Source organism: Delphinapterus leucas, chromosome 15, assembly GCF_059928025.1.
Source record: "Delphinapterus leucas isolate spDelLeu-1000000601 "Yukka" chromosome 15, BTC_Dleu_Yukka2, whole genome shotgun sequence".
Taxonomy (NCBI): Eukaryota; Metazoa; Chordata; class Mammalia; order Artiodactyla; family Monodontidae; genus Delphinapterus; species Delphinapterus leucas.
The window spans coordinates 22,496,424-22,508,990 of NC_143143.1; the positions used below are offsets into that span (position 1 = coordinate 22,496,424).

General features: G+C 45.9%; 1 protein-coding gene across 1 annotated transcript in view; it reads left to right on the plus strand.

The window, feature by feature from the left end:
* The window catches only part of PDILT (protein disulfide isomerase like, testis expressed), a 37,234-nt gene extending 27,884 nt beyond the window's left edge, over nucleotides 1-9,350 (plus strand). Inside the window, exons 7-11 of the mRNA XM_022552290.3 lie at nucleotides 785-982; nucleotides 4,069-4,189; nucleotides 6,659-6,837; nucleotides 7,816-7,905; nucleotides 8,722-9,350. Coding sequence (XP_022407998.2) covers nucleotides 785-982; nucleotides 4,069-4,189; nucleotides 6,659-6,837; nucleotides 7,816-7,905; nucleotides 8,722-8,955 — 822 coding nt within the window. The 3' untranslated portion in view covers nucleotides 8,956-9,350. The remainder of the gene's footprint in view (nucleotides 1-784; nucleotides 983-4,068; nucleotides 4,190-6,658; nucleotides 6,838-7,815; nucleotides 7,906-8,721) is intronic.
* The last annotated feature ends 3,217 nt before the right edge of the window (nucleotides 9,351-12,567 follow it).

A 12,567-nucleotide genomic window follows, 5' to 3' on the forward strand; every position in this document is an offset into this window, starting at 1 on the left:
CAGATACTCCTCCTGGCCTTCCTACCTAATACTGAGCCTCTATCTCACCCCATCTGTACAGCCACTCTCTCACAGTGCCCTGTTCCATCATCTGGTTGGCACTCACTCATTGCTATCTGATTGACTAATTTCTTTACTCATTTCTTGCCTGTCTTCTCCACTAGAACGTGAGTTCCATGAGGGCATGGATTTTGTCTGCCTTGTATCCCCAGTGCTTAGCAAAATGCCTAGCAGCCACTCCACAAATAGGTGTTGAATGCATGATTGAATGAGGTCGTGGGTTTCCTAGATAGAAGAATAATAATGAGGTGAAATGTTCTGAGCATTTTATACCTCCCAGTCACTGAACTAAGCCTTTTATACACAGCGTCCTGTTTCATTCTCACAGCAACCCTATAATGTGGGTACTATTATAATCACCACTTTACAGAAAATGCAACTGAGGCACAGAGAGGGGAAGTTACTGCTTTGCCCAAGGAACTGGGATGAAAGCTCAGGACCTCCTGACTTCCTGCGGTTGTGTGAATGGTGTCCTGCACAAGGATGGTGAAACCAGGACGACAGCTGATGCCTGTCTGTGCAGCGAAACACAGGGCTACACCTGCCTGATGAAAAGGAGCTTTTGTCCTGGCTTTCAGAAGTGCTCCATAGACTGTGCTATTTGCTTTCCATTAGTGTCCCCCTCTGCAAAAGATTCCCAACAGTTTCTCTCCCTCGGTAAGGGGGTCGTTACCTTTTTCATGCCTCCGATCCAGAGAGACACAGGTTTCGTTTGGTTTGGCAGATCCTTTTCATCCTTGTGGATGCAGACGAGCCCAGAAATGGACGTGTCTTGGAATACTTCCGGATCGCAGAGGCTGATATCCCATGTGTCCAAATCCTAAACTTAAGCTCTGATGCAAGGTACAAAATGCCTTTCGAGGAAATAACCTATGAAAACCTCAAGAAATTCGGCCAGAGCTTCCTGAATAGGAAGGCCAAGGTAAGCTCATCCTTGGACAAGGTTTATCCAGAGCCTCAAAATAATTCTTTTTCTGTAATTCTGATGGCTTTAGTCATCTGAATGGGGAGGCAGAATAAAGGTCAACCTCATGGTTCTTGTGAGGAAATACCCCCATCTCCCCACCTCGAATCAATTTAACTTTTGATCTGTCCTGACCTTATAATTCCACCATTAATTCTTTATTCTTAAAGTAAAGGCATTTTCTTTGTAGGAATCTCCAAATGAAATGCAGGCACTCCCAGGGCTGGCATCCTCTGAAAGTAGGTTCTTATCCTTCTTTCAGACTCTAATGTGAAAGATTTACTTGGCCCCAGGGTAGATGCTTGCTTGGGGGAGAAGATGGGGTGGCATATATGAAGCAATCAGGATTTAACCTCAAAGGCTTTAGGGACCGGGGAGGAGAGGCTGCAAAAGGATGGCTACATAACACTATGTAGCCCCATAACATAACCACCTGCTGTTTATTTAGCTCTTGCTATATCCTCAACCATCCTGCTGAGTTATGTCCTTCTGAGTTAGGTGACCATATTATTTATTTTCCAAATGGGGACACTTTGAAGAGTAATGGAAGCAATATTAAAAAGTGTTCTGAAATGGCAGGAATAAATTGGGACTCTCCAGGCAAACCAGAATGTATGGTCACCTTACCTTGGAGGGCTCCCACTACCTTCTGTCCATCCCCCCCACAGACACTGCTTCCCCCTCAGCCTTCTCAGATGAAAGCTGGTTTTTGTCTAACGGACAACATTATCACAGGCCAGTTGGTAAGGTTGGTGTCCTCCATGCCACTTCCAAACCATTTCTCCTCCTCTGCCTTCAGAAAGTCCAGATTCTTTGGATTCCACGCCTTTGGACTTTAGGCCACCCTGCTCCTGATTCCTGTTGCTGTTCTGATCACTTCCCTTTCGCCCTCTGAGGACTTAAGCTCCTCGTCCCAGACCTGCCCTCGACCCCTACTCTGCCCTCATTTACAGAGATGTCAATATCAAAAGCCCTGTTCTTTTCTCCGGTAATGGTGTGTCCATGCCCTCTCAGCCACCTGCTCTTATGGCCATACTCTAGAGGTGGCAGCCCCTCTGCAAGCCTGATTTCACACTTCCCATCCTCTTAGTTCCTTTCTCTAGTAGCCACATTGCTACAATCCCTAACCCTTTTCATGGCCTCCAATCTCCTGATCCTGCTTCACCATCCCTTTATTGCCCTCCTTCATGAACTTGGATTCCACGGTTCACTGCTCTGACGATGATTCCCTTAACTCTTCGATCCCTTCCACCTCCTCTGTATTCCACCTCCTGTAGTATTTACCAGGCAAAATCACCACTCCTGTTGAACCCAAACTTAACTTCCCTACTGCTTCCACACCAATCCTGGAGAAAAAGGACCTCACCGCGAGGCAGGCTGGCTTCCTGGAATCACAAACCAAATATCCTGCGGGCTCTTAGAAATGCCCTGACATTTCTATATAAATTTCTCTTAGTGTGTTCATTCTCTGAATCTCGGAGTCTGTTTCTCCTCCAACCCCATTCCTACTTGCAGTCTGAACTGAGTACTCTAATCCTGTATCATTAAGAAAACAGAAGGCTTCAGACAGGAGCCCCTCATTTTCTATCACCACATCTACAAACCTCCCTGGAGCTCTGCCTGTCCTCTTTCTCTCCCTCTGGTTATCTCTCAGGAGGTGTCTTTCTTCCTCTCAAGGGCCAGCACATCCTCTTGTGTTCTTGGAATGAGGATGAGCATCCTTCGCATGACCTATAATATGTCACGTGCCTGATCTGGCCCATTTCTAATTCTCCATTCCCCATCTCTCATATCCAGTCCCCACACTTTTTATGCTCCCTCACAAAGAATTTTCAGGTCCTTTCCAGAGATTGGGGTGGGGATGAGGGAAGCTATAGTGGGAGACAAGGCTGGTGAGCTGGGCAAAGGCCAGACAGCAAGGACTTGTAAGCATATTAAGGATTTGGTACCCTAAGAGCAGTGGGAAGCCAGATTTGTCTGGTGAAGGTAGAATCCGCTTGTAGGAGAATAAAGGTGTGAGGGTTAGGAGGAAATGCAGAGAGAACAGTAGGAGGCTATCACAGTGACCTAGACGAGAGATGCAAGCTACCTGGCCAAGGGTAGCAGCAGTGCAGACAGAGATGAGGGTGTGAATTCAAGAGATATTCAGAAAATAATGATTGCAGAGAAATATATATGTTCTGAGATTTTCACCACTTTCTTCAAAGAGAAGCAAGAGCTGGGTTCATTCTTTCATTCATTCACAGAACATTGACTGAGGTCTCATGATGTGCCGGTACTCAATTGTACTTAATGATGGGGGAAGAAAAAGCCCCTTGTGACTTTCCATTCATTGAGATAGTGATACATTAATCAAATAACCAGAAAAATAAATATAAATGATAAATAAGTGATGCAGGAAAAGTACCAAGTATTATGAGAATTTATGAAAGCAGGGCCTGACCTTGTCTGGGGTAGAGTCAGGGAAGTCCTCCTCTGAGATCATTCTGAAAGATAAATCTGAGTTAGAGATAAATCTGATAGAGAAGGGAGTGTGGATATGAGGAAGTGGGTGGAAGGCTAGCCCTTTGGGTGAACAAACCAGCATGGCTGAAGAAAGCAAGCAAGGGAAGAATGGTGATAAGCTTGGAGAAGGTGTCAAGAAACGAAGTGTGATAAATATTTTATAGGTCACATAAACTGATCTTAGTTTGATTCTTGGGGTAGCTGGGGGTGGCTATATTTTTGGGAGAAGGGACACAAACTAGTTTAGATGTTAATGATGTGAAACGCACTCTCATCTAAGAATTCGAACAATCATGTATTTGAAATGCTAGAATCCACCCCGGTTTGGAGCCCTGCCACCTGATCAGCCCTCTGATTCCAGTGCCCTGGACAATCTAGGCTGCACATCTAGCTCATGATCTATCTCAGCATTTCCAACTCTTTCCCAAGGCTGTTGTAAGAACAGGAGAAAGTCTTCCATTGTTCCCAGTCAGGGTGGGGAGCCCCAAATGCCAATCCCTTTCTGGAGACCGTTAAAATCTCTAAAATTTGCTTTCTAGAAACATCAATCCAGTGAAGAAATTCCAAAATATTGGGACCGGGGGCCGGTTAAGCAGCTTGTTGGGAAGAACTTCAACGTCATTGTCTTTGACAAGGAAAGGGATGTATTTGTGATGTTCTGTAAGTATCTCTGCAGAGGCCATTGAAGGCAGTGCCTTCAACATTACTTTTCAGTGTAGCTCCTGAATTCTTGGGTACCAGAATCTCCAAAATCTATCAAAGCACCATGCCAAGAATGGTCTTCAGACATCCAAAGAGTTTGGATCAAGATGCTATCAGTGTCTTTATTCCTGTCCTGCCCCTAGGTTCTTCAGAACCATTTTTTTTTTTTTTTTTAATTCCATGGGAAGCAGCCACGTAGCACAGGGAGATCAGCTCGGTGCTTTGGATCCCCCTAGAGTGCTGGGATAGGGAGGGTGGGAGGGAGTCCCAAGAGGGAGGAGATATGGGGATATATGTGTATGTATAGCTGATTAACTGCGTTATAAAGCAGAAACTAACACACCATTGTAAAGCAATTATACTCCAATAAAGATGTTAAAAAAAAAAAAGATGCTATCAGCTACAAAGCAACTCTCCCCCCAAATCAAATTCTTGGAATGTGTGGAATACCTTCTCATAATCAGGCCTGCTACTATTTGTAACAACAGTAATGCTGATGGCTGATTGAATGCTAGATAAACCGGGCCTGTGTATCTCATTTAACCCTCACAGCTTACTTTTGAAAGTGGCTACTTTATTGCTCCCACCTTACAGATGAGTAAACAGAGTCCCAGGGAAGTAAAGAAACATTACTAGAGTCAGGCAGCTAGTATGTGAACTTAATTAAGTAAGGGATTGGAACCTAGTCAGTCTGAATCCAGTGCCTACTCTAGTAACTGCTGTACCAGTGACCAGTGTAAGTTAAGTAACTTCTCAGATGGCCCATACTTAACATACCTGAGTTGGTGCAGCCAAACTGAAGACCCACATCATGCATGTAAAAGACTTGCAACAGTGTCTGGCATCTTGTAAGCATTTGATAAAGGACAGGTATTATTGCTATTATTTTTCCTGTTGTTATAATTATTTCCAGTGCTCAGCCAGGAACTACTGCCCTTCCCTCACTGTTTCTGATTTGCATGTGAGAGCCAAAGCCAGGGACCTTCTCTTCCACCCTGAGACACAGAGAAGGGTGGTAATGCAGTGACTTCAGACATCTCTTTTACTTAACAGGAGGAGTTACCATTTATTGTGCACTTATGAGTTTGCAGTTTATACACCTGCTCTCATTTCCTCCTCTAAACAAGCCTCTTAGGAAGGTCCAGTGGATTTCCCCATGATACAGATCAGGGAACCAAGCCTCAGAGAAGTTAATTACCTTACCCCAGGTCACATAGCAAGTAAATTGCAAGGCAAAAAGTTCAAATCCAGTTCCGATGCCATCATTGCCTGGAGGGTGAAACAAGGGCTGGATTACATCATGCAGGCCTTTCAAAATCTCATTAAAATGGATGTTCATCCACAGAGCCAGGTGTTTAAAGTCCGCATGGCTGAATAACCATGATCTGCTGCCTTTAAGTGAGAGGCTAGGGAGGACTTTCTGTACTCACTGACACTGGGAGTCATGAGAATACCCACTTAGTTCTGGTAAAAAGCAAAAGCAGCTTCATTTTCTTGGAAGCAGGGCTGTCAGATTGGCTCCCTGGGACCGCCGCCATTAGGCCCCCTCGTGTTCCAACCTAGGACCCATTGGGCTCCAAGGGAGATTCAGGGATTCAGCTGGGAGAGCAGATGGTCACAGAAGCACTTGGTTTGTAAATGGAGGGCTGATCATCCAAATGTAATAACCAGGGCCTTTGACGCCACTCCTCCCACAGAGCCAGAAATTTTAATGGAACGAACAGGCAAGGTTATTTCCCTTCCACGTTGGAGCTGGTCCCAGATTTTTCTCCATAGGTCCCCGTGACTGGGCCACACACAAGAGCTCAAGGGGGAAGTCCAGTGTCCCCTTCCCGGGGGTAGTTGTACTTGTCACAACCTCATGTTCACTTCCTGGGTGCGTTCTCCTCCACGGGACTGAAAGGCAGTGTGATACCATGGACACAGCTCAAAACAACCTGTCTGCAAACCCCACTTCCTCTGCTTAATTAACTAAATGACCTTGAGCTGTAAGCTTAACCTCTGTTGGAAAACTCTCATGCTATCTCACACACACACACACACACACACACACACACACACACGCACACACACACTTTCTGGCAGAACATGAGGAATCACCTATCATAAATATTTTTCTTGGTTTTCCTCTTCAGCTGGAGTGGAAAGGAAAATTTTCAGAGAACAGCAGAAAATGTCCCAACATGTAAAAAGTTTTAGTGTCTGAATGGAAGGGGGCTAGGTTATTATGTTTTTTCTAATTTAGTTCATGATGATCGGGTACTATGGTTGAAATGTAAAGTAACCTAACATACTATTAGAAGAGAAGGGGGCTGCAATTTGCATGGCAACAGACCATTAGTGGAACACAGAGACCGTGTCTACGTGGGAGTGTGGCTTTCAGGGTCTTTATTAGTGTGAGCTTGAGTGACGGCCCTTCTCTTCCAGATGCACCCTGGTCCCAAAAGTGCAGAGCGCTGTTCCCAGTGTTGGAAGAGCTGGGTAGAAAGTATCAAAACCACTCCACAGTCACCATCGCCAAGATCGACATCACAGCAAACGACATTCAGCTGACGCACCTGGACCAGTACCCCATCTTCAGGCTCTTCCCCACTGACTCTCAACAAGTGAGGGGCTCTTGGGAGTCACATAACTGGAAATGTTACATTATTGTCATGGACTCAGTCTCTCCCTGTCTCCAGCTCTGCCTTTTACCAAATCAGCTTCATTCTCAGCTCCAGCCCTTACCATCTTCTCATAGTCACGTTAGAGAGTGTTTTCCATTAGCTTTCACAAAAGTCCCAAGACTCAGTCTGATTGGGTCCCCCCCTGACCCAGTCACTGTGGTCAAGGCGATGTGGGTGTTTTGATGGTCAGGCCTAGGTCAAGTGGTTCCCTCTGGTATTAGGGCTGAGCCTGATTCAGACTATATGGAATAAGGTCGGGGGAGTCACCGTGTGAGTATTGGGGGTGGAGTGCTAGCAGAAGAAGAAAGAATGCGTAATAGAGACAATTAAGTATTTTACACTTTGGTATTAGAGTCATCGAACATCACCAGTGTTCATGCAACACATTCTTCATGCCACTTTGGCATGTGGGGAAGAATGTCTATCAAAGAATCACAAGCCAAAGTCCCTGCTCCTAAGAAGAGTATGACTGAGTGTGGAGGAAAAGTCAGGATATGGGCTCATCTCCAAATGCAACCGGAATTGGATAGGGCAGATACTGGAGGACAGATGTGGCTGGAAGTCTTCATGCAGCCATGAGACTTTGAAGAACGGTGGGGATTTAAATCAGAAGGGTGTGAAGTATAGGTAGGAAGTATAACCACCAGACTACACTGCTAAGTGATGAAGCCAGGGGTTGAGCCCCAATAATGTGGCTCCGAAATTCTTGCTCTGAACCACTACATCGCAGCCCTATGATGGAGGACGTTTCATTATGCTTATGTTAGAACCACGGTAATGGAGGCTCAGAGCAGTTAAGGAACTTGCTTACTGCACTTAGGTTGTTAGGAATTTGAGTCTGGATTTCCCTGTGCAGCAATCCCTGAGTATTTTGCAAGAAGGGGCTACCATTTCGACCCTGCTCCATTTTCTTCCTAGGCTGTACTATATAAGGGCGAACATACCCTGAAGGGCTTTTCTGACTTCCTGGAAAGTCAAATCGAGATCCAGACAGAGGACGAAGATGAGGTAAGGTGAAACAGCAGTACCCTAGATTATTGTGTCCCACACAGAACCATCAGGAACTCAATGGACTAGGAAAGAGGGTACCAAGATTTCCATAATCTTGTGCACTTTGGAGAGAATGGAGGATGAATCCAGTTTGGATGACTTTATTTCAAGGACACCTACTACCAGAAAGGTGGAGTTCAGAAACACTGAGAAGGGCAAACGCTCTGAAGTCTCACACAGCTCCTAAGGCTGCTTCCCTGGGTCCACTGTTCCTGACTGGGTAACCTCATGTCTTGATGGGCTCTTGCCCTCCGGCATCATTCTACAATCTCCACTCTCTCCTAATTCTGTTCTTGCCTCAGTGAGGCCATCTGCTGGAAGGTGTCATCTGTATTAGTTAGGACCCTTTCAGTTGCAGATGTCAGAAACCACAGTACTCTTTGGCGTAAGCAGCAATGGGAATTTATCCCCTGTAACTGGGAGAACGTCAGATGTGGGTGGATCCTGAAGCTCAAAGTTGTTTTCTGTCTCCCCATCTCTGTTTTCCTCTGTGTTGGCTTCATTCCCAAGTAGGCATTTCCGCACAGAGGGGCAATGACTGCTCCACAGTTCTCAGCTAACACCCTCTCAGCTTGGAAAGAAAGTACCTACTCTTTAGTCCTAGCAAATGTCCGGGAATGGATCTCAGTAGCCAGGCCTGGGACAGGCGCCACTGTGGGCACAGAGCAGAGAAAGGCAGCTTGGCAATTACAATAATTATCGTATAATTCTTGCCTCTTGTTTCTTTTTCCACCTTCTTCCCTCTGTCCCTCCCACTCTTCTTTTCTTGGATAGCTACTGTCTGTTGAGCAAAGTGAAGTGACAGAAAAGGAGGTATTAGTTGAGGAAAAGGAGGTACCTTTTACGAAGAAAGAGCTACCAGAACAGAAGTTGCCTGAGCTGGAGAACTTGACTAAGCTGGAAGGGCCAGCTGGGCAGAAAGAAATGGCTGAGGAGGAGGAAAAGGTAGCTGAGCCAGAGAGACCTCCAGGACAGGAGAAGAAGCCAAGAGTGAAGGAAGAACTGTAGCCTCTCCAAAACCAGGAGAGAGCGTGCCCATTTTCCAGGTCCTGGCATCATTTTCTGAGTGGATCTACTCCAAATAAAATTATATATAATTGTGGTAGGTGGGTGAAGGCTGGATAATAAAAGCCCCTGAATGTCTTTGGCCCTGTTTTATTCATTACCTCTTTTTCCTGGCTGGTGCTGCCTTAGAAGAGTTGCTTGGCCTGGAATTCACATAGGGCTGCAAGGGAAGCCATAAGAGCAACATTTAATGAGTGTTTACAACATGGTGGGCATTTGCTTAGTTCTCACAACCTCACTGGGAGCTAGGTTTCATCATCCCCATTTTACAGATGAGGAAACCGAGGCAAAGACACGTTAAGCAACCAGGCAGGATCACACAGCTAGCAAGCCCTTGAAATATGATCCTAGGCAATTTCACTCCACAGACGATGCATTTAACCACTATGCACACACTACCACCATCAGGTTGGGGTCCCCAGAGGGTGGCTGATGCTTTCAAAGAGGTGGATTGACTTTTTTACGTTTCATTTTAGCACAGTAAGAAAGAGATTCAACTCCAGATCTGTCCCCAGTCTTTCACATCTCAAAAATGACCCACTCTCTTAAACAGCCATATCCTGGGCCAACCCTTAAGGTCCCTCTTTCCTTTTATTACCATAAAGGTAACTCTACCTAAACACATGACTCCTCCCACTGCCCTCCATCTCCACCCACCAGTCTCAGCCACAGAAGTCTTCTAATTGGTCCCTCTACTGCCACTCTGCACCTCCATGCCCCACACACGTTACACAAAATCCATATTCCCTAAAGATGCTAAAGTGATCTTTTAAAAAGCCATAGCCGTGAGGGCTCGCAGTACTACCTTGTTTTTCTAGCTTCTAGTGGCCGCCTGCATTCATGGTTCCTTCTTCAAAGAACTCTGACCTTTTGCTTCCATCCTCATGTCTCCTACTTCCTCCAATTCTTCTTGCATCTCTCTCATAAGTGCCACTGAGATAGCACTGGGCTTGCCCAGGTAACCTCATCTCAAGATACTGAACTTAATCATGCCCAAAAGTCCTTTTTGCCATGTAAGGTAACATTCACAGGTTCTGGGGATTAGGACGTAGACATGTTAGGAGGTCATTCAGACTCATGCCGCTGGTGTGTAACATTCATTTCAGTCAGGTGATAATAAACCTTCTCTTGGGAAAAGGAGGGCATAATATTTTAGGGACCAAGGTCTGCACAAGCCATCTGGGCCTCTCCACGCTCTACCCATCATGTAACACAAAGGCTGATTGTGCCTCCGGAGCCGGTGTCCCTGTCTCTCTTCCCCCAAACCTGGCCTGTCTACATCCAGACCAAGCAGGGAACAGCCTGGGGCCCTGGAACTCACCTGAACCAGTTGCCCCGACAGGGGCAGGTATTAGTATTCAGGACACGATGCGAGGCTCACCTGCTTCAGTCTTAAAGCCACGTGGCTGCCAGTGGCTTTAAGGAGGGGTCCACGGGGGCTGCTCGAACTAAATCACATGGAACAGAGCCCCTGACTGGCCACAAGCCAGAAAACGGATGTGCTACCTGCAGGCTCCCCAGATGCAACTGGGACCTTAGGAAGTAGGGGCTCAGATTGGGGTAAACAGTATGGGTAGGTGGCACAGGTGATGACCCTCTGTTGGGAGGTCATCAGAGCATACAGGGAGAGAAAGGCCTTTTGCAGAAAGGTATAGTCTCCGTCATGACAGGAGAGGGGCTGTGGGAGATGAGTCCAGAGGCAGGTAGATGGAGAAGATGTAGGAGGCATGGCTTAGTTACTCCAATGAAGTATGCCATGACGTCATTAAGTGTGTGGGACTGGGGAGAGGGTAGGAAGAAGAAAGAGTGGGAAAATAGCCAATTAGAGAAATATCACAAGATGATCCAGCTGTGTTGAGTGAGGTTGATGCTTATTGTTTTAAAATGTAGGTTTGATTATCATTCAGATATGGCAAGGCCAACAGATGAGGAGATAACTGTCATCGAAAAGACAGTTTATTATACTCACAGATCCCCAGAGTAGGGTACACACCACGCCATGGGTGGGGCACACAGGGAAGTGCCGGGTTGGTCAGGAGGCAGAGAAAGCAAGGGGAAATTTTAGCTATAATTTGAAACTGTAGCCTTCATTGTGGTTTCCATAGGAAGGAACAGAAGAGGCAAGGTAAGCAGGTTTAGGATTGGCTAGTTTGAATAGCTTCAGCAGCCTCTGGGACTTGGGAGTTGTCCCTAGTTGTCTGGCACCTGGCCCTGGGATGATTAGGGCAGGGAAAATGTGGCCCTGAGTGTGAGCCTGATAGAGGAGGGGTTGGGGGATGGGCTCTGGACCGGCAGTTGTGCACATGAAAGTCATGCTCTCAGGAATATGATATTCCTAGAGATGGCAAGGGTATACATACATCGTGAGATACTCCTTGCTATCTCTAGGCATTAGTTTGCCTTCAGTGGGGTAGTCCCTCCAGAGTCAGCAAAGTCTCAAGGTGTAAAAGCATCAAATACAGAAACTAGAATAATGTGGTTATTAGACTTATGAATAGTCTCCAGCCCAAACTCCCCATGTTCCTGTCCAGGATCTCTGCTCAAACAACTCCAAGAGCCACCTGGAGCTCCATCTTTAATCCTTTAGAGACACCCAAACTTGGATTTTGACAGAGCCTCATGTGCACCAACCAGAAATGATATTCACCATCCAGGATGGAGAAAAAGAATATTAAGGACTTTTATTTTCTTCTTAAGCTATAGAAAAGAGAGGGGAAAAAGACATATTCTTATGGGGGGGAAAAAAAGGAAAAGGATACAAACAGCCAGTTCAGAAAAGAATAATAGTAAACAAATGAAAAGATAATAACGTCCCTTTTCATCGAAGAACTGCCAAAGTAAATAACAATGAGATATTTCTCACTTTTCGACAAAGATGAAAGTTAGTGCTCAGGGTTGGTGAGTACTGTGGTGGGATTGTAAACTAATTTTTAAAGATCTCTCTGGGGTGTTTTTTGGGAAGAGGTATCAAAATTCTTAAAACTGTGCCACCTCTTTGACCCAGTAATTTCACACCTATGAAATTCCCCTGAGGAGGTGGGTGTGACACTGCCGATGGTCACCCAACCACTAAACCAGGTGGAAGAAGAAAGCCCTGAAAAAGTAAGTGCCATGGGTCATTGTCATATTTCCTGCGCAGCCTGAGTTCACACACATCTGATTTTCCTCAGTATGGGATTTCCGTCGACATGGAATTAGGTCAGGAGACACGGGGTTGGACCCAGCCAGGCGCTGTCATTTTCTACCCCGTGTCTGTACACCAGCAAAGCAGCATTGGCAGTGGCTCCCACAGATGGTATCATTGCTACATGCCTTTACTTACATCATCTCCTTTAATCACAGTAGCAACTCTAGGAGATGGGTATTGTCATTTTATAGGTGACGAAAATGACCTCAGGAAGGAAAGAAATGAGCCTACTGGCACACAGCAATGGCTGATGAGGACTGACGGACTGATGGACGAGTCAGATGGACTGACTCCAAAGTTAGTTTGTTCAATCACAAAGTTATCCACCTCCCAAGGGACCTTCCTTCGTGGGAACTCAGATTTCTTCG